General features: G+C 38.0%; 1 protein-coding gene across 2 annotated transcripts in view; it reads left to right on the top strand.

The window, feature by feature from the left end:
• The window catches only part of SCFD2 (sec1 family domain containing 2), a 199878-nt gene that overhangs the window by 80114 nt on the left and 96402 nt on the right, over positions 1–23362 (top strand). For both annotated transcript variants that reach the window (XM_088130741.1, XM_088130747.1), the window contains exon 5: positions 7436–7688. In XM_088130741.1, the coding sequence (XP_087986867.1) occupies positions 7436–7688 (253 nt within the window). The remainder of the gene's footprint in view (positions 1–7435; positions 7689–23362) is intronic.

The following is a 23362-nucleotide window of genomic DNA, read 5'->3' as shown; positions in this document are numbered from 1 at the left end:
AGTGTGTCCAGGGCAAAGCTCTGCCTTACTTGCTTGAGCAGGCAAAACGGAAACAGGCAGTTTATAACAAGCAGTCTGGTTCAAGAACAGTGGGGTTCATTTGAAAAAGATTTATATCCCTCACTTACATAAACATGACAAATACAGGCTGCAAGGACGAAGGCAAATCTTTATCAAAATCTCTCTTAAGAACTTTTTCATTGTGAATAAAGGACAGCACGTCCTCTTGTTTGAAGAGTTGCCAGTATTTGCTCAACAATCTGCTTCAGAGCTCTTAGCTAATTAAAACTTCTTTTTTTGCACAGTGATAGTGGACCACCTACTGCTAATTTTATTCATTTGCTGAAAATATTCAAATTTGACATTAGCAGAATAGGCAGAGAACAGAGAGAGCGGTTTTCCCCCTCAGTAATTACTTAATAGAAAGTATAGCTGACTTTAAAAAAAATATGTATATGTATCTCATGTATTCTCTGCTATTAGGCAAAAGTTGGTGCATTTGTTGACTGTTACATGGCTTTAAAAGAAAGCCTGAACTACCTGATTATGAGTTGAGTAGGTAGATTATGAGCCTGGAAGTCTCTGGTTTCAATTTAATCTCTTGCATGAAGGGTGAACTGTAGGCAAGCCAAGGGCAATCTCAGGGAGGATCAGAAAAATCAAGGTGGTGATTACAACAATGCAGCCAAAGCCCCATTTTTATGTGTGTCACACATAAAAGGGGGCAGGGCTTCTACTCCACAACCGTGGCTGCCATTTTGACTTTTTTAGACAACCTTCCCCATTTATGTCACCTCAGGCAAAGTCCTTCCTTACAGACTCTGTTTTCTTTTCTGTAATAGAGGTGATAATATTTTGAATCCTCCCAAAGCAGTATATTGCTGCTATGTTCTTTTTATCAAAAACCATGATACCATTCCTGATGACTTAGGTAGACATAAAATATTTTGTATGGTCATGCTCTCTTTCTTTTTTAACTTGATACTTATTTCTAGAAATATTCCTTATCCATTAAGATGTGAGAAAAGAGATGTCGGTTGTCAGAATCGGAGTAGGAAAAAGTCTTGCCAGTGAAAGATGTTAAACATTGGAGCTGAAATCCCTTGTGGGTTCTTTGTTGCTTGTCCCATCCACCCCGTTTTATCCCCACTCACCATCACCAATATTTGCAGTATACAAGTTGGGGTTTTTAGAATGCTGTCTTGCTCCCTTCCCCTTGCCCCCCCCCATTCTTTTCTTAGTATTTCTAAAATAAGTTTCTGCCTCATTATGAGAACTGAAGGGGAAACCCACTTTTCCAGAAGCCTATTTTTGGGTACACGTAAAAACATTTTCTCTTGTGTTACTCCCAGTGCGCTTCCTTCAGAATCATAGTTGGAGCTGCTTATAGACATAGTTTATGTGTGGACAATCTCAATGAAATATGGTCCTCCTTTATTGAAATAGTCATATAAAATTTCCTATATAAGTATGAAAAGGTCATGTACAACTTATATATGTTTGAGAAATATATATAAGAAAAAAAGAATATCTATCTACTTACCTACCTACCTACCTACCTACCTATCTCAAGGCAGATAATGGGAAAATGCAATGATCCAATATAGTGGATTATTAGAAAATGGCAGAGTAACAATAGCTGATATTCTTGTAGGATTTTGATCCTTGATGGATGGAATACATAGTAGTACCACTGTAATGGACAATGAAATCATAGAAATCAATGAGTAAATTTTTAAAAAAAGTATTATTAGTCTGTTAGAATCTCTGAAATAGCTTCATGGCTGGTTCAGTACCAGTAAGGTATTTCTGCACCATCCTGCTATACCCAACAGTGTGTATAACGTATATAATAGTATATATAAAGAGTGTATATCATGGAGTTAGTTGATAGTTCAATCATAATAAAATAATTTGATTTGGTTGAGAGTAAGGACACTATGTTTTATCTAACAAATCCAAATCAAGGTTTTTGAACTGTTGAAATACAATCAACTTTCTAAAATCTGTAAATTTTAGCAATAACTAAAATTCTGCGCCACGGGCCAATGACATTGCTTTATGGACAGCTAATTCTCCTGATCTCTACGTGACAGTTCAATCCATTTTCAACTAAAGTAGGTATTACTGCTCTCTGCCATTCTCATAGACTCAATAAGGGTTAGTCTGTGCCAATTTTTAAAGGTTTATAAAGGTAAAGTCTGACATAGATTGAGCTTCATATAACTACTGGTTATATGAACACAACAGAACACATGAGTTCTCTTTGTAAGTTGGACTTACTGCTTAACATCCTTTTCTCTGAAAAGTCTGCCTTGGATTTTCAGAGGAACTGATTAAATTGCTGTAACTTTTGCAGATATTCATGTTATAATATCCAGTCTTGTTTTATATGTTTCGAGTGCTGCCCTAACATCTTATTTTTGTTGGCCAACCACCAAGCCAATAAAACAGCTGAAGCAGCAAAACAGCTGAAAAATTATGGTTGTTTGGCCCCAAATGTAATGATAGCACAGCTTGGGAAGCTTGGAGGATTGAGTATGTGTTTAGAAGACTTGGTACTTGGCAATTATAGGTATCTAATTTGTTATTAGAGTTGGGTCATTTTTGTTTAAGTCTTCCTTTTATGGCATAATAAAATCAACAGCAGAATCTGACAAATTTCATTGAGAAGAAACCAGAGCAATCAAATGGCTGAAAGTTTAACTGAGGCAGGAAATCGCCTTTCAAAAGAGAGGATGGACCCTGAGGAGGGTGTAAATAGCTGTTGGGCAGAGGAAAGAAATGATGAAGACTTTTTGGAGCATCTCTGTCTCTGAAATTACCTAGAAAATGAGAATTAAGCATTTCTGATATAAACTCTTGCTGAGATTCTTGTGGTCTACACTTAACTATTTGAACACCCATTTCAAAAAAAACATATTTTCATCTTTAGAATAAATCAGTCTTAATTTAGGAATGAAAATTGATTTTACCAACTTATTAATTTATATACCCAATCCTGTTTTTAAAACAGGCAATATAACTTACTCCAAAATCCACCTCCATTTTCTAAAATTATCTGAATTTCAAAGTAATATTTTCCCTCATTTGTATTAAAATTCTAAGGAAATAGAAGATATTGTCTTTTTCATATGGCTCAAATCTTCTATTTCTTCCAGCACATTCTGGTATGATACTACGGTAAAGTTAAGTCTGAGGGATATTTTAAGGAATTCCTTTTTTATTACATATAATATCATGTAGAATTTTTATTCTTAATCGCTCAAGTGATTGATTGACTTTTCAGCCAAAATTCTGTTCTGAGTTATTTAATTTTAAGAATGGAAAATTACAGTGGGCTGTCACCTCCATAGCTTCCTGTCTTAAAGTAAATTCTAACTGAAGTTTGTTTTGGCACATACATCTTTCATTGTTTTGAATGAAGTGCAAGGATATCTTATAATTTAATTAAAATACTCATATTAAGAGTAGTGGATAGACGCTTTTGCATGGAAAGTAACTATTCAGGAACCACTCTAGCTTAAAATAGTAGCTTGAACATTCATGTATATAAATTGACACAAATGACCAGCTTGCACAGAAAAAGAAAAAAAGTCAGTAGTTGTTGGGAAGAGAGAAGGATGTAGGTCTTATCTCCCTAGCAAGTTATTTAGTTTTTATTTAGAAAATGCCAGCTTGCCTAAGTGCAATTCAATGCACTTCAATTCAACCTTAATTCAGTTTCTATTATGATTGCCAAGTTAATACTTAAATAGAAAGCTGGGCTAGAATTAATTCATTACCAATGGGATAAGCAAAGGAGCAAGCACTTATGTTTACATTAATAGAACCAGAAGGTGTGGATTAAATATGAAAAGTTTGAAATATTACTTTGGTTCCAAAGTACAGTGATTGATTGATTGAGGTTGCAGTAATTGTAACCCACCCTAGCTGAAAATTGCTGTTTCATACACAATAAATCAGATCACATCAACCCATCCTAGATACCCATCCCAACAACAAATTAGTGATTTTAATTTGTTTTCAGGTACAGGGTGGCCCCAAGTGCAACTTTGTCCTTTATGCTGGAGTCCATGACGTGGTTATATTTCGTTTCATAATATAACTGTTTCATATTTCTAATATTGGTTAACAGGTAGAAAATTTGTGTTCAGGTGGTACCAGATATACAAATACTCCCAAAGAGATCTTTGATGTTTAATGTAAATTCTTCTCCCCCACCCCCCCATGAAAAAGCACGCAGTTTTTCATCATGTAATGCTGAACCTCTGGTAAGCAAAAATGTGTGTTTCTTTTGCATAAACTCTTTGTCAGTGCTTAATTCTAAATTACATTCTGCAGAACTGAAGGGAAGCCAGTGTCTTAATCAGAGTGGCACATTACGCTTGACATATGCAAAATAATACTACTTTTATTTAGGAAAATACCTATTCATATTCTTTCCTTTATATCTACCAACAGGCCAAAACAGTCTGCAGAAGTCAGCAAATTGACACCACTGCTTTGCACAGATTATTCTTGTTTTACTTCCATTATAAGACATACAAAGAGAAAGAAAAAGAGCGATGGCATCTAGGATAAGAAAGAAGTATAAGGGGAATTTTCTCTCCCTTTCATTAGTGATCTTACCATTTAAAGACAATACTAAGATAATTAATGAAAGAGAGAGAAAATTGCAAGAGGTTACCACTGAAGACAAAGTGATGGAGTTGTCTTCTTTGGAGCCATCTTAGGCAGTCCAACTGTTTTTGTGAGTATTTTCAAAAGCTCAGAACTGAGATATTTTTTATTATTTTTACTGGCCCCCTTGATGATAGGTAAACAAGTCTAACCCGAGGCCAACCTAACCAGCAGGAAATTCGGGTCATGGGTGGTTTCTTTTTTAAATCTTGTGCTTTAAGGGCTATTCAGTAAGTGTAATTGATTGATTTGTAATTGCACTGAGAGCTCCTAAATCATTAGAGGTGGCTAGTTAATGACAAACTGCTAGATGGGTTTTGTTTGAGGCAAATTTCCTAATTCTCTGTGGTGTTCCAAGAGAGCTGGCTTATTGACTGTTTTCATTTGTACTATAGCCCAGCGGGCTTATTCACATAAAATACTTCTCCCACGAAATCACAAAAGGGAGAAGAGAAGGACAGCCAGCAATAACAGCAACTCAAACCAAAAGAGGAAGAGTTCAAGACCTTAATATTATGAAGAATCCTCATTATCCCTGTTTGATTCTAGGTCAGCGATCAAAACATGGGGCCTTCATAAATATCGTGGTTTCCCATTCACTTTCTCTGCTTCTCTAGTTATTTTGCAAAAGCCAATATAATTGTCCTTTATTATTTGTATTCCTTATTTACTGTTTTGTTTTAAAATAGAATTCGAAGCATTTTAATTCCTTTTTAATTGAAAGAAGTTTGAGTTTCTTCAGTGACAACTGCCTTGGTAATGAGGGGTGCTCATTACTAATTCAGAAGAGTATTTGTTTAATATGTTAGTTTAATTAATTTGTTCAGTTAAAGAGTTCTGAATATCTGAAAAAGATGTTTTAGGCATTTGAGCTGCAGGAGCCTTTTTTTTGTTCTGAGAGAAAGATGCTATTTCCTTAAAAATGAGAACCTTAAACCAGATTGGAGTCTACAGCTGAGACTGTCATTCTTCTCCTTCTCCTTCTCCTTCTGTTGCTGCTGCTGCTGCTGCTGCTGCTGCTGCTTCTTCTGCTTCTTTTTACTTTTTTACCCACAGAAGATGATCAAAGTGCAGGGACTAAGGCAGTGGTTACAATACAAGCTCTTTATCCTGGTAGCCTCTTTGATCAGGCAGTAAAGCAGATTCTTATTTTCTCTTTTAAGTATAAATATAATACTAATTCCAAAGAAACTGGAAGTTGGAAATAAACTGGAAACTACCACACTAATGAAACAACTGGCTTTCTCTCCCAGTCTTCTCCAGCCATGGCTTGGACTAGGGCTGTGGGCGCTGCCACTGTGTTAACAAGGAGTTTTTCAGTCACAAGTGGCAGTGGGGGCAAAAAAACCAAATTCATCCTGTTTCTCTTTCTTTCTCTTTCCTGCTGTTCATCTGGAACCAAGATGAGGGAGATGAGAGTGATTAACACCACCAGGTAGCAATATGCCTATCCTCTTTCAGGTCTCCCACAAGCTTTCTCTTTCCTGCCTGATGTCCCTATGTTTGATCAAACTGCAAGCCGTGTTACATCTGCCTTAGTTCTTTCATTCTAACAGATGCAGCCAGGCCACTGTGAGCAGATCCTTCCTGGTGCTCCTTTCTGCATTATCTCACTACCCTCCGTGGTCTCAACATTACATTTTATGGAATTAATTTTTGTAGCAAGGTGCTCTGATAATCCCACCCAAATTTAACAAAGGGCTCCTGTGAGTTTCTTCCAAAACACCCCTCTGTGGGGGTTACATTCAGTGGAGTTCTCCAAGTTGACATTCCAGAATACTAGCACAACCAAGATCCAATATATACAGGAAGTGCCAGTTTGGGGAAGGCTGCTGAATGGTTGGAATGATCCTTTTTTTCTCCCCCACTGTATCCAGTTTGCCAGTAAGTCAGCATTTCCCTTGAAATAAATCTAGCATCTCAGAGGGAAGGGGGCAGAGTCAGATTACAACTCCGATAAATTTATCTTTAATACTGTGGCTTGACAGAAAAGCTAGACTTTTAAGGAGGTGGTGGTGATGGTACTTCTAATAAATAAATACACAGAGAGAGAAAGACATGCAAGGAAAGGAGACAGATTTGTTTTAAGCATATTTTCTCTGCCAAATGTAAGTATTTTCTGTGTTCATCCATTAAAAAATAGTCACAATTTCAAACAAATCAGACCCCCTAATTACAGTCCAGTTTGGCTGAAGCTCCATATGGAAAACGTTATAACTCAATTTTTATATCCAGTCTCCACTAAGTCATGAGACATCGGGAAGATTTGCCCTATAATGTTATATTTAAATGCTATCCTTGAAATAGTTAAGAAACTATATAATGGAGTTATTTTATGAATGGACTTGACAGCAATGAGATAAAATAGCACACTCCATCCTTGGGCCTTGCTTCTGTGAAATCATTTTGCTGGGGAAGATGGGAGCTGTAGACCAATGTATCTGGATGAAAGTGAGTTGGAAGGCTGTCCTAAAATGTTTATGTTCCAAGGCAGCAACTATTAACTTTAATCATTTATCTTTCTGGCTAGGGATGATAGAAATTGTAGTCCAAACCCTATGGAGAACACTGATTGCAAAGGGATATAAAGAGAATCAAGGTCTGTAATAGCAACATTTGAATTTGTACCTCCTAAATCAGTTGAAAATGTGTAGGTGTTTGTCCCATGATTCGTCCTTGGCTTTCTCTTTGTAAAAAGTGTTTATTTTATACTGTGAAATTAAGGGAATTTTATTTTGTTTTCTGTTTTCAGAATATTGGTGAGTCAACATTTTTTAATGCACTGAACCAACTGCTACCCATTATCAAGTCTTACAATAACAGGACAGATAATAATGATTACACTCCCCAAGAGCTGCTTCTGTTACTGGTATATATTTACTCAATAGTTGGAGAAGTCAAACTGGGAAAAGAATTAAGTGAGGCTGAAAGTCAAGTGAAGGAAGCCCTTGTCCAAGCTATTTGTGATGAACCAGAGCTACCAACTTTGCTGCAGAAAATAATAGGTAAGTGAACACTGCATGTACCTCCTACAGGGGTGATGCCTTTTTAATTTAAGCAAGCAATGTTTTCAGATAGGACTTCAGTACAGAATTGTACCACCTAAATTAGATTTAATGTGCTAAAGCATGTAGGATATGCATTAAAATTTATGTTGGTTACTCTGTTGTTATTAATGTAGGGAAATAAATACAACAGTAGCAAGTGAGGGTGCAGTATGTCCATTTTTCAGGGAAATAAGATACATTTAATAAGACCTACTTTTCAATAAATGTATGAATGATTGTGTTGTAAAAAATAATGTAATCCCAGCTATGTCTGTTCAGACGTAATTTCTTTCGCATAATTTCTGTGTGTATGGGACAGCAACCTAAAAAGATTTGGTAATGTATTTGAACTTCAGATACGAGTATATTGTTAAAATGATTAACAGAAAGTACGTTGTAATCTTACTTGTAGTGCTCATATCTGTGACTAGTTGCTAAATCAGATTGGCTGCAACAAGTTTAAGAAGCAATGGAGGACAGAGCATGAACCTGTATCACCAATACCTCTACCCTCAGGAAAACGGAAAGCTGGTGATGTCTTTCTGACACACACACACACCCCACCCTGCCCAGTCAGTTTGCCTGTAGAAAACTCCACACAAGCCATGTATAATTAAAGCAATCTGATGGGGTGGCATATGGGATACAGCATAGCTCTTTGAACCTGGTTCGGTGTTTTAAGTTGATCTTTGAAGAGATAGGTGAGGAATTAAGCTCAGTATAGTATTTTGTTACCTTACCAACCTGGCAAGTTAATTCTGCAAGGAATAGAAATAAAGATAAGGACTGTGGAGAAAATTGGGGGCTTCTGGAAAATGTGGACTCTTTTGGATCCCACCTAACTGTAGAATTGCCCTGCAGGAAGGGAAAAACATTTGGAGATATCCTGATATTTAAATGATCCCTCAAGTAGGAAAAAAATGGATTTTTCAAGTACAGGAAATGTGATAGAGAAGGTTTGAATGTGGATTGAGAGGTGTTTCTTGGGGACAGTGGGAAAATTTAAGCTTAATAAAGCAGGTCTCTTGAGTAGAAAAACTCTTGAACTGTTTGCTTCTTTTAAAATATAATAGGTAGAAATCAGGTGATGAAAGAAATTGACCAATTTTGTTGCTTATTGAAAATGCTTTACTCAGAATTGTATCTACTTCTATATCTGTCTTCTCTGGCATTGCCACTAAAACATGTCTAAAATAAACATTTTATCTATTTAAGATGAGTGTTAGCTAATTAAAAGGGAAACTGCATTAGGACCTTGTCTATGTTTTGGTAGTTCCTGAGATAACTCATGTGAGGCAATGTGGCGTCATTAATCCAGTTTCATTTGGTTAAAAAAAACAGAACAGTGCAGTAATATTGAAGAAGTTAGCAGAGCCCTTGTAAGTGCACTTTGTGTATCTACACACCCAGTAGAGTTCATTAGTTTTTTCATGTAATTGTGGTCTGCTCTTCCCTTGGAGATCCATCAGACTTCTTGTATAAATACTGCTAACTGAAAAAGTTTGCTCTTGGCCTGCTTTGGTTTGCAATTTATTAAGGCTTATCTTTCTACTCAACATACATTTTTATTAAATTCTGGTTGGATAACATAAATCTTTGAAGGAGAGATGGAAGGTGATACAGTCAGGTTTACAGGCTGGTTTTACGTGTGCATTATTGCAGACACTTTAATTTAGGAGATGAGAGAGCCTATGACAAATAACACAGATATGCTGTTACATTTTTCCATAGGATAGTAGATGTTCATTTGTAACAACTTGTAAATGTTCCCAGGCCTGAATAAGACAGAATCCAATTTGTTTATGCAGAACGTACAAAATAAACAACATTTACAGAAATGTTTACATCAAGTTGGAAAAAGCTGGTGTATAGGAAAGCTAAAGTACACAGCTGTCATGTTTTAATTTTCTGATATGCAGTATAGAATGATTTTTTTTCCTATTGTGCCTGAACAGAATAGACTTCAGAATAAAAATTAAACTTTTCCTTTGTGATTCATTTCTGCACATCAGACATTTATGGTTGTCATGCTCATCAACATGTAAGCGCACATTACAGAGAACATGCAGATGGCAGCCTCATACTGAATTTGTCCTTTCACCTCCATTAAAAGTCTGAAAAAGTTTGCTCTCATTAGCACATTTCTCCATCCCCTGCAAGCAACAGCCAGTGACAAGGAACCGATTGAAGAAATTGGCTGCACAATTAATGTGGGACACAGATTGAGTTGAACCAACTGTGCTTTTAACAGTATTTAGGCAGCCTCCACATTTTTTTGTGTGGGAAAAAAGATATGCGCAGTGAGTTCATCTTCTCTCATGACTAATGCGCAAGAGTCTTTGCAGCACTGCAAGGCTGTCAGTTGGCAACAAACTTCAGACAAAAAGGTTTATTAAGCCTTCACTGAGCAGTAATAATGCCTCTTTTTATTTGGTGAGAAATATGTGGAGATTTGTGGGGTCTGTAGAATATTTTTAGCAACAATATTGGGAAGACCTTTCATTTTATCCTGCTAGAGCTGGAGTTATGCCTCCTTACCCATGTATCCATCTAGAAGGAAAAAATCTGCAAGTGCGATTTCTGATATTCCAAGCCTCTTATAGCTGTGCTGCTATAGTCCTCCTTAGCAAATTAATCATGTTCTAAGAAGCTGGAAGGAGCCTGAGTTATCTGATGGTGGTTACATGTATGCATTATGTTAAAATAACTCCTTAAATGAAATCTCCTTCGGAATACAAATTGTCCTCTCACACCAGCTAGAGATATAGCCTTTACTGCTATCCACATTTAAAATTCAGTGGGATCTCTTTAAAATAGGTATATGACTCACAATGTTCTAAAACACCTCCCATAGCTAGGAATTATGGATTTGTATTTTCCCGGAAAAATCAAGCAGGGTTAGACTTGGTTAGTACATGGTTGGGAAACTTCCAAGAAATCACAAGTTAGATTGAGGAAAAACAGCCTGGCAGAAAGCAAGGGGAAACCATTTCCATAATGTTATCAAGAGAATGACAAGGTTATGCCCATGAAGTCAATGGGAGTCAAGCTTGACTCAGAGGAGACTTTACTTTCCTTAACTCTGCATTTTTCAAACTTGGCAACTTTAAGATGTGTAGACTTCAACACCCAGAAGTTTGAAAAACTCTGCCCTAACCCATCTGGAAGAACCAGATTGGGGGAGTCTGAAAGCAAAAAAGGATAAATACCTACTTACATTGACATTCCTTTAAAGAAATTGCATGCAATAAAGTTTCATTTGATATGGCTGTTCAAATGGAATGGCTGACTGAAAATGAGGTTTTTGGAATGAGGTTTTACCCATAAATTGCCAATCTTGAAATTATTTTTCAAAATCCACATTTATTGCTGTTGGGAATATTCCTTAATATGTGAAGTGTTTTCACTAATATTACACTTTTACCTAACTTTCTCTAATACATGCTTGTTAATGTAGATATATGCTGTTTTGCATACAACATTCCCAAACATAATTTGGGCTGATGGTAATCCTCCCACTTTCTTGAGTAGAGAATAAGAGCTTCATTCTTCATCAGCTGGAAGAATAGCATTTATCCGACTTCACAAATGTTAGTCCAATTTCTGGTCAAAATCAGTAGATTATCAAAATATTATTCATACAGACATAATCATATTTAAAATAGTTATGATTAATTTAAGCCTCTTTGATTTCAGTAGGTTTTTTCTAAGCATATTCTAGTCTGGATCCAGTCTAACATATATGAGATTAATGTTTATTTCAGAAATATTAACTGTTGAAACAGTTTGACATGAATTCAAAATCTGTGTTCTATTAGGTGCTAACATTTACATGGAGAGAAAATAACACATTTTCTCTCCATGTACTGTAAGTGAAAGAAAATGTGCATCGTACATAGCTAAACGTGCATTGGCTGAATTTTAAAACATCAATATAATGTGCCTATGTGCCTGTCTGCTTGCCTACTTTTCTTCCTTCCGCATTTAAGGCTACTTGGACCAGGAAACTGATATGCTGTAATATCATTAAGTATTTATGTTTTTCAGAGTATAAACACATCTGCATTTAGAGGTTACCTAAAAACATGATGCTTAAAAATTAGCAAATTAACTGGTCTTAAAATCAAACCACATTATTTTAAATTATGTATACAACCCTTTGATGGATCATCCTCCCTCCTCCTTCACCGTTTTTCATACAGCTTTGAAAAGAATCCAAGATCTGGCAGAAAGCAATGTATGCATATTTAAAACATAACTATGCTTCCGGCTTTTGCCTTTCAGAAACAGTGACATGATAAGCATTAGAATTCAGAGTAGGAAGAAAAATTGCTCTTGAGTAGCATAACATTTACAGCAGCTTTTGTTGCATTTTGATATTCTGTAAAACTAAGTTGTTTTATATGAATGATAATGGGATGTTATTCTTACAGTATTTACTAGGAATGACAGGGCAAATAAATGATTATATAAAATTAACTACTGAACTGTTGTCTTCCAGTTTACTGTAATATTTAAGAGTATCTGATCAACACAACCTAAAAAGGTACCTTGCCTAAATCATTATTTATTTGAATCAGCTCAATTTTTATCAGTGCAAAATCTCAATTTAATAGACTTCAGTTTTGCAAACTTGATATGCAACAGAAAAAAAAATTGTCTCCTACACTTTATGCTTCTGTGCATGCATAAACTCTTGTGTTCACCATTTTATCCATAAAGTACATAAAAATCCCATTTCCATTTTACATGTGTCTAAAATATGTAAAACATGTAAAATACATATGAATAAAATCCCATTTGGATTTAACTGATATGTGCTTTAATGAGCACTCCTTCTGTCCCTTACTCTGTAAAATTGATGATTTAAGGTCTGAAATTTCACCAGGCTTCACCATGGCCCAATTGGACACACCATCCTTCCACAGTCCTGTATTTTAAAATATTCCTCTACATCAGCAAGTGTGCCCATGTGGGGTTGGCTTTGTGGAGTCCTAAGCCATATGCTCCTTGGTTTTACAGGGAATCTTGGATGACATTCAAATATCCCATTCTAAAGAAATACCCTGGCAGAGTGTATGAAGATTATTTGTCACTTCCACTGGCCAGCACTCATTAAAAAAAAAAAAAAATCCCCTCTCACTCCATGGGTGGTATGTGCCTTCCTTAATCTCGGGTCTTCTACCAGAGGCTGGGAGTTTGAGAGTTCTGCGCAGTATGTTAGCTGTTCCTAGCACTGCACTCTTCTGGAAAGAGAGCTCTGATGTTGTTCCTGGGATCTTTTGGAGCCACTCTTCCAGCTTAGGAATCACAGCCCCGAGTGCTCCTACCACCACTGGAACCACTTTGGCCTTTACTTTCCACATCCTCTCTAGTTCTTCCTTCAGGCCCTGGTACTTCTCCAGCTTCTCATACTCCTTCTTCCTGATATTGCTGTCACTTAGCACTGCTACATCTATCACTACCACTGTCTTCTGGTCCTTGTCTACTAGCATGATGTCTGCTTGATTGGCCAGTACCTGCCTGTCCATCTGAATCTGGATGTCCCACAGGATCTTAGCCCTGTTATTCTCACAACCTGTGGAATCTCCCATCTGGACTTGGGAGGGTCTAGCCCATACACTCTGCTGATGTTCCTGTACACAATGCCAGCTACTTGGTTGTGCCATTCAGTGTATGCTGTTCCTGCCTGCATCTTACACCCTGCCATTATGTGTTAAACTGTCTCTGAGGTCTCCTTCCACAATCTGCACATTGGGTCCTGTCTAGTGTGGTAGACCCCTGCTTCTATGGATCTGGTGCTTAGTGCCTGTTCTTGTGCCGCTATGATCAGTGCCTCAGTGTTGTCTTTTAGTCCAGTCCTTTCCAGCCACTTAGGATTTCCCAATGTCAGCCACCTCAGCTATCTGTCAATGGTACATCCCATGCAGGGGCTTGTCTTGCCATGTACTCCCTCCCATGTCTGCTGCTGCCTCAGGCATTCTCTCAGCAGCTCATCTTTGGGTGCCATCTTACTGATGTACTCCTGGATGCTCCGGGTTTCGTCCAGGACAGTGACTTTGACACTCATCAGACCCCGCCTACCCTCTTTGCAGCTGGTGTACAATCTCTGGGTGTTGGACCTGGGGTGGAAACCTCCGTACATTGTGAGGAGCTTCCAGGTCTTCACATCGGCAGCCTCCATGTCTTCCTTTGGCCAGCTCACTATACCAGCAGGGTATCTGATGACTGGTAGGGCGTACATGTTGATGGCTTGGATCTTGTTCTTCCATTGAGCTGGGTCTTCAGGACCTGTCTTATCCTTTGGTGGTACCTGAATGTTGCTGTCTTCCTTGCCTCCTCATCATGGTTCCCATGTGACTATGGGATACCAAGGTATTTATAGCTGGTCTCTATGTCTGCTATGTGGCCCACTCCATTGGTCTTAACTACCTTCCCTCTCTTTACTATCATCCTGCCACACTTCTCCAGTCCAAATGACATCCCAGTGTCCTCACTGTAGATCCGTGTCAGGTGGATCAGTGTCAGGTTCAGCCCAAAAAACTCCACGAGACAGTGCAATACAGTTCTGTTGCGTTTATTAGCTTCCACCCCAAGACAGAAATCTCTCCAGACTGAACCTAAGTTCCCAAGCCAGCAAGCCACAACACCTTAGGGTGGTGCCAGTCTCATCTTCTTAAACTTCCCACGCTCCTGTTGAGAGCTAAGGAAACGCTTATCTCCATGAGTGTGGCCTTCATAACACCATTCCGTCACAATCAGTGAGTCGATGTCTCGTTCACTCTTAGCATACAGCTTGATGTCATCCATGTAGAGGAGGTGGCTGATGGTGATTCCACTCTTGAACTTGTACCCGTATCCAGTCCTTGTGATTATCTGGCTGAGGGGGTTTAAGCCTATGCAGAACAGCAGTGGGGACAGTGCATCACCTTGGTATATGCCGCATTTGATGGCCGCTTGTGCGAGCTGTCTTGAGTTTATTTCCAGTGTTGTCTTCCACAGTCCCATTGAGTTCTTGAGGAAGGTCCTTAGTGTCCTATTGACTTTGTATAGCACCAGGCATTCACAGATCCATGAGTGTGGCATTGTGTTGTAGACTTTCCTGTAGTAAATCCAGGCTGTGCTCAGATTTGCCTAGACCTTGAGTCTCGGGCGACTGCTCTATCGATGAGCAACTGGCGTTTTGAGCCTCTAGTGTTATTCCCAGTGCCCTTCTGAGCTGTGCTCATGTACTGGCCCATATGGTCTTATAGCTTGGCAGCTAAGATGCCCGATAGGACTTTCCATGTTGTGGGGAGGCAGGTTATTGGCCGGTAGTTGGATGGTGCTGTTCCCTTGTGAGGGCCTTTCATGATCAGCACTGTCCTTCCTTGTGTTAGCCAGTCTGGGTGGGAGCCTGCTGCTAGCATCTGGTTCATCTGTGCTGTTAGGCGTTCATGCACTGCTGTTAGTTTCTTTAGCCAGTAGGTGTGGATCATGTCCGGGCCAGGTGCCGTCCAGCTCTTCATGTTCTTGACCCACTGTTGGATGTCTGCTACTGTGATGGTGACTGGTTCCTGTTCTGGGAGACTGCTGTGGTCTGCTTTCAGGTCCTGCAGCCACTTTGCACTGGTGTTATGTGTCTTCTCTTTCTCCTATATGTTCTTCCACTACTGTTCAGTTTCTGCTGCTGCTGGCTCTACTTTTACTGTGTGGTTACACTGCAGTTGGGAGTACACCTTGGATGGTTCTTTGGAGAACAGGGCATTTATCTTCTTGGCTTCTGCTTCTCTAATTGTATCTTCTTAGCCTGGCAGCCAGTGCTGTGAGCTTTTGTTTAGCAGTCTCTACGGCTTCAGATTGAGTCAGGCCCATGTATTTTTTCAGTAGGCAAGTCTTACAACAGTATACAACAAGTCTCTCTCTCTCTCTCTCTCTCTCTCTCTCTCTCTCTCTCTCTCTCTCTCTCTCATACATAATGTTGTATACTGTGTTTTGTAGATGTATGGCCATAGTAATGATAAAGAAAAATAAAGAGGGTTAATTGTATTTTTTCTTTCTAGAAATGCACTGTTTCTACAGACCACAATGTCCTATGTTTCTTAAGCACAAACCATTTTCTTTCACTGAACCTGGACAGTTATTGTTTTGTTTAATTTCCCGAAGGGTTACATTATTAATATGTGATTGTCAAAAAGCCAAATACATTTATTTGATTGATCAAAACTTTTACTGCTTTATGACAGAGCAGCACATTTTGTGGCTGACTTCTTTACTTTCATCCCACAATAATGTCCTATACAGGTAGTCCTTACTTAACAACCACAATAGGGACTGAAACATTTGTTGTTAAGCGAGGCATCATGTGACTGCACTCGATTGTACACCATTTTTTGTGGCAGTCATTAAGCAAATCACTGCGGTCGTTAAGTGAATCACATGCTCATTAAGTGAATCATGCAATCGTTAAGTGAATCATATAGTCCCCATTGATTTTGCTTGCCGGAAGACAGCTGGGAAGGTTGCAAATGGCGATCATATGAGCCCAGGACACTGCAACCATCATAAGTGTGAGCTGGTTGCCAAGCACCCGGATCACGATCATGTGACTATGGGGGGTGTTGTGACGGTCATAAATCTGAGGACCAGTCGTAAGTCACTTTTTTCGGTGATGTTGTAACTTTGAATGGTCACTAAACAAATGGTTGTTAAGCAAGGAGTACCTGTATTACATATGGAGTTAATATTTTAAGAGAGTGAATGGCCTATCTCCTCTGCACTTGTTAGATCATTGTTGTAAGCAAAGGACACGTCTAGGCATTCCCAGACCAAAAACTTTCTTGAATCCATATTCCAAAATTATTGTCCCATGACTCAAATGTATGCTAAACATTAGGGATATGCAAAACTCACTGGTTTTGAAATGTTCTATTCTAGAGTATTCGATTTCCCTTCCAGTCCAAGCTTGAGGGGGAAATTTTGAGTTTTTCAGAAATTAATCCACTGAACCAAGAACATGTACAGTTATTCTGAATATAGTGTTCTAGATAATCTATTTTAAGGCTATATCTCTCCTGGAGTAGAGGTAATCCTCACTTAATGATGGTAATTGGGACCAGCAACTCCGTCACTTAGTGACACAGTTGTAAAGTGAACGCGACTTCACATGACTGCGCCGACTTATGACAGGAGTTGCAGCAGTCCCAGTGCCATTGTTAGGTGAATCCTGCATGGACGCAGCATCCTGCGGTTATGTAATCAACATTTGCGGCCTCCTGCTGGCTTCCTCATTGACTTTGCTAGTCAGAAGCCAGCAGTGAAGATTGCAAATGATGATCACATGACTGCGGGACCCTGCGACCATTGTAATTGTGAGCAGGTTGCCAAGTGCCGAATTGCGAATGCATGACTGGGGATACTGCGACAGCCCAACTATGAGGAACAGTTGTAAGTCCCCTCATTCAGTGCTGTCATAACTTTGAATGGTTGCTGAACAAGTGGTCACTGAATGAGGACTACCTGTACCTCAAACTGCTTCTGGAACACTATCTCGATCAGTATTTTTCAAACTTGGCAACTTGAAGTCTTAAACTTAAGTTGAAATCTTAAACTGTGTGGATTTAAACTCCCAGAACTCCCCAGCCAGCACATATGCTAAATCACATATGGTGGCAGTGTACCTATCTTGAAAATATATAACAAAGAGGGTCTGAGAGCCTATCCTACTTGCAAGATTGGAGTACAGCCACACATACACACACACACACCAGATCGTTAACTGATAGTAATTCTAGTCAATTCAAACCTTTATTGGCATTACAAACATTAAAATACAAGGAATTAGCATATCATAAGGATGACAGCAGGAAAACAATACTCAAAGAAGAGTTTGGTTACATTTCCTTTTGAACACTTCCTCCAAGAACTTAGCAACAATTTGGGTAATCTCAGGTATAGCATCACAGAGCAAATGCCGGCAGGATGACACAGGATCCATGTCATTCAGAGGGTATTTGCCCTGCAAGGGTCTTAGAAGCAAATCATGCCGAAGAGACACAAATAAATAACAATCGAAAATGATATGATAGATTGTATCTGGGCTGCCACAAAGACAGAGCCTGTCATGGATGGGAATGCGTTTATACCTTCCAAGGAGCACCTTAGTAATTCTAGTCTTCATCACAAAAATGATGCCTTATGAAAGTGGGAATAAGGATCAAGGCTTCTCCCCATAATTTGCTGTTAGATTTGGTTGAAACACTTGGCTTACAAGACTTAGAAATCCCAATTATCAAAGGAAAAAAATCAGAACATGTTGCCTTGAACTGAATTTCATGAGTCAGCGTTCCTAATGGCCAATGCATTCAAGCAGAGGCATCTTTGTAACAAATATTTTTTAGCACAAAGTCAGATATTCTAAATATGCATGTGAGAATGCAGTTTTTTGGTACCTCAGTAGCTCATATCTTCCAAAATGACAGCATAAGGTTTATGGTTCTGAAATGAAAACATATTTAGAAAATTGGCAGCTCCACAAGATTCTAAACTTGAATTAGAGATAAAACAGAAGACTGTATTTTCTCTTCGTAACCACATCAGTTTGACAGCCACCATGTTTTATAGAGGATTAAATTCATTGTCCAGCGAAGCAGATTCTCCAGCTTTTTCATACATAATTGCATCTGCTGGATTCTTCTTGAATCATTGACCTGGAACCTTATATAGGGTGTGCGTGTGTTTGTGTGAGAAAGAGGGAGGAGAGAGGGAGAGAGAGGGAAAACAGTCTGAACGTGTTGTTTTGCCTTACTGCTTCTGAAGTGTAATCCTGTTGATGTTATAGCATGTTTCACAATGTGAGAGACATGGTCATTCATCATAGCTGCTAATACACTAATTGAATCAGGACAAGCATTAATGCCTGCAGTGTTATTTGTAAGCTGTTTTGAGGTGAACCTAAACCTGGCTTTCCTCAGTCCTAGTCCAGCACCTTAAAAACTGTACCACATTGACTCCTTATTCTGCTATGCCTCATCAGTTTCTGGATTAGATTGAGGCAGGAGAGGAATCCCTATGCCATTATAGTGGTTGTAATTCCCCAAAAGTATTGAGAATTGCAGTTAGGCAATTCCCTGGCCTTTTTGGACTGACAAGCACATTTTGAAATGTGAGAATCTCTTGTGGGCACCACCAGATAATAATTGTCATAGCAAAAGATGAACCACAGGTCCAAGTAAGGGAATATGAGTCAGGGATGGGGTCTGAGCGGAAGTACCAAACTTCCTCTTTGACCCTGCATAAGTGAAAGAAAATAACAATTGTTATTTGGGATGGCACTATCTATATTTCTTAGCAGGAAAACTGAAAAAGCAAATCGAAGAAGCCATTGCAAGGAACCAAGTATAACACTGTTTTGAATATGAACATCTCCAGCTTGTGCCCATGACTACATATACAAAACAAGTCAAGTTAAACTTCCACAATGCCAAAATAAGCCTCACTGCCTTCTTTTACCTCTTAGCTTACCAGAAAATAGCACGTGTCCTTTTCTATGATGAGGCAGTTTGGTTAGCAGCGCTGGAAAGTAAAGAACCATCTTCTGTTGATGATTCTCTTCCTTTCGTTTTAAAAATACTGTTTCTAGTCTCTGCAAAAGTTATAGCGAGGGCCATTCATAAAGAAAGAAAGGTAGCTGGTGGGTGAAAGCTGAAACCTGCCTACAAAAGGTTTGGATGGGTGGGTAGGTGGGTGATATATATGCATGTCTGTATGTCTTAAATTGGGGGATGGCAAAGCAGCCTTTGGAATCTATTTACCCTTACTTATGTCTTATTGCATGAATTACTACTGATCAAAATAGATCAAATAAATAAACTATAAATATGTAACCTGCTTATCAGCCAATTAATCAGTTTTGATTGAAGGGCTGGGGATCAGATGGTTCTCTGAATTTCTGTGCAATATTGTTGAGTTTGTTCTGAGTGATATTTCAGTGGGGGCAGACAAAACAAAATGGCAAAAGCAAAAATTAATCTTCCACACATCACCCTAAGTTTCTGAAATGTTGTAAAATGTGGCACCTTACTTGGATGCAAATGATTGTATTTTTGTCAAATGTTTACTAGCGCCAGGGGCAACTGCAGAAAGCCAAGATTTGATCAAAATGACTAAATCAGCATCATGGCATCATGATCCAAGGTCTGCCCCTTAGGTACTTGTGTGTGACAATGCAATAGGAGTACAGGAGGGGTGAGTTTGCATTGCAACATCATGATGTATGTTTCATTATTTGGCCTCCTTCCCCACTCACAGGTGCCCATAACTAGGGCTTTGCCAAACATACCAAACAGGTGCTTCACTACGTGTGCAAACCTTCCAAAAGACCCAGCTGCTTTAATAATTTGAAGAGACATCGTCTCTTTGCACTCATCTGCGTTGCATATTACCTCTTTCAAGTGCCTTGCACAACCATCACATTTATACTTCCTATAGAAGGTTGGATAATTGAGCAATTAAAAATGACAATGTTTCTGGAGTCTGTTCAGTAGGAGTTGTTTCACTGTCATGGGTCAGTCTGGATACATTTCCACTTCACACTGTATTTCTGAAGATGTTTCAAACCATGGTTAGAAAATTAGGAACATTATGCTCTCATCAGGCTAATGATTGATAATTGGCGAGGTTGAATTTGTCAATTCAGATGTGGAGGGGGGGATACTGATTCTGCTTTCCTAACCCCCCTTCACTTACAGCAATTTGAGTTTTTTCTTCAGTATTAATATGATGCATGTGAGCAGCATTATAAATCCTTATTCATATGCCTGATTATAACATGGATACTTTTTTATTCTGATATCTGATATGAAGTGTGTTTTATTTTTTGTTCTTGAATGATGAATGCAAGCTTATCTAGATTTTTATATTACAGTTTTAAGTTCTCAATATCTTAAGTTGCATACTTTTAGCTTGGCAGTGTGAGAACCTATTAAAGTCAGTCCAGATGTTTCTCCAGTTATAATCCATTGCTATCTAGTCTAATAAAGCTTTAGCCTTTGTGTTAAAAGTTGTATCTGGGCTACAGTCCAGAATGCTCTTTTAGGTGTCACTAAGGATTTATACATGCCTTATGTGATTTGTTCTGAATAGCATTGTCTAATGTTATTATCACAAACTTCATTGAAACTCATATTAAGTTTTTTATATGGTTTGTTAGTACAGTAGTAAAAGCTGCTTTTCAAAGAGCAAATGTACAAAGAGTAAAGATCTCTTGGACATGCAGAGACAATTGTGCTATTTGTTGGACTATAACTCTGGAACAAAAATAGGAAATCTCTGACTAGTGGCTCATTTCTGCTGTATCCAAAATGATGGGCTATGGAAGTCATGTTTCCAGGCTGCCTGTAATAACTGTTTTGAGAAAAAGTAGCATAAATAATTAGAGGTTGTTGTACTTCAAGGTCTTAGACTAAAACAAGATTTACATGAAAGGATGATGATTCTACATATAAGATGATCTGCCAAAATAGGAAGAATAGAAAGAAAAAATATATATAAATACAGTACAGGTGAACATTCTATACAGTGCCCAGCTTTCTTTCCCAGAGATAGTTCGGATTGGACCAATTGCTAAATTCTGTAAAATAAATCAATCTAGAATGGTCAATTCCTGTTGAAACTAATCCTGGAATTTTTCCTCTCCCCAATAAAAAATTTCATTTATCTTAATTTATTAATTTAATCACCCCAACTTTTGAAGACAGCCAAAATCCCGACAATGTCACGAGAAGTGCAAAAATAATACTGATCTCACATCAACACATTGCTTGAATGTAAAAGCCACTTTCGGCATAATTCCCACTGCAAATTACATATTTATGGAGACAGGGAGTCTACAGTTTCTGCATGTCATTTAAACATATGGCTATTGAGTGTGAATGATAAGTTGTGTGGAATACATGGTATGGGCAAGAGTATTTATCCCCACTGTCTAGCACTTCAAGCAGCTTTAGGGTGAATGGACACCAGTAGGAATATTAATTACTTGGTACCATTAGTTGTGGAATATTATTAGTTGTGCACTTGGACACTTTATGGAGGTACTAGAAGATCACTGTCCCCAAGTGCCATAGTGTGGACATTTAAATATTTTTAGGCTGTGCCTTTTATTCCTGGGAGAGAGCTTATGGGCAGAGTGGGATCCTTTGAACTGGCAGGTTGTGAAATGTAGCCTTTCATTGTTGTCTCATCATCACCACTAATAGTACATCTTTTACCATTATAATAATTTGTAGCTTTAGATTTTCATTTTGCTGAGAGATTTTAAGATCATTTTCTGGAAAATAAATTATCCTTTCACTATAAAATATTTCTTCAGTTTGGAGACTGAGAAGGTGATGTCATAAGTGAGCTTCATCATCAAAGGTCAGATTTCAGGAGGGGAACCATTGGGAATCAAAAAAGTCAAGATGGTGGCCACAAACCCGTCTCCCTGTGGATACTCCCTGGATTTGAGTGACAGGTGTTGGGAGGGAGATAGAGATGTATTCGTACAATAGCACCACTGTGAACATAGAACCCAAAATGGAGGGCCTTGTTCTATCAATTCATAATTCTTCTAATTTTAATCAGGTTCTTCAGTTTGATCAAAAAATCATATCCATTATTTAAAATTTTTCAAATAATAAAATATTGATGAATCATATAGGTCTACACATTTGCAATTTACAAGCTGGGCCTAAATTCATACGAACAAAATTACTTAATATTGCAAATGTGGTAGCTGGGTAGTAAGCTTCAGAGCTGCATTGCTTTTCAGCCAGAAAGTTGCTTCAAAGTAGCACTCATTGGTCCAAAATATTATAATGTTAATTAATCTCTGAATTAGGGATCATCAGCTGATCTCTGAGTTATTTGAAGTTACCTGATTTTTTTGTAGAACCAATGCAAGCAACAGTTTCCTCATTTGAACTCTCTGTATTGAATGGCTGCTATTTTTGGTATTTCTTGCAGAACATTTAAGTCCAGTGGAACCATCCATGATAATAGTATTAGAAAGCATATGATAAATAATTTGCCCATTTAGATGGTATCACAAGCAGGATGTAATAGCTTCTTGTTACAGTATGCATGAAGTAAAGTAAATAGTACTAATTTTCTGCATACCAATTATTTGGTTAACTGTTCATTTAACAGATCTAGGATTTTTAAATGTTGAATTTATTACATTTCTTTATTTAAGCCAATTATTTAAATATTTCAGATTGTGAAAACTGTGCGATTGTATTTGCTCTGGAAATATTCTGATCCAAAATAAAATAAGTTGGAGAAAATCCATTTTTCTAGTAAAAAAAAGTTCTGAGACAGGTTTATTTTTGTTTGTTTGTTTTTTGCAATTTATGCAATATACAACTACTGCTAATATGTAATAAAACATAGACAAGAAATGGAATATACTTTCTTGCCAGTGTTACTTTTTTCAGACAGTAGCACTGGATACTATATCATGGCTATCTAGAAAGTTTACTCAAGATTTAAAATTATTAGTAATAAAAACTACAGTTAAAAGATCAAACTAAAAAAGTCCTGTTAGTTACAGAAATTGTTTGCTGGTTTAGATCAACTGTACAGTTCAGTGGATTGTAAGCAGGCAGATTTTA

The sequence above is a fragment of the Python bivittatus genome, unplaced genomic scaffold (genome assembly GCF_059951505.1).
Source record: "Python bivittatus isolate LINGU-HERP-01145 unplaced genomic scaffold, Pbiv_v1 ctg000070_np1212, whole genome shotgun sequence".
Taxonomy (NCBI): domain Eukaryota; kingdom Metazoa; phylum Chordata; class Lepidosauria; order Squamata; family Pythonidae; genus Python; species Python bivittatus.
The sequence above is the reverse complement of the archived record's forward strand: the minus strand, read 5'-3'. Positions and strand labels throughout refer to the sequence as shown.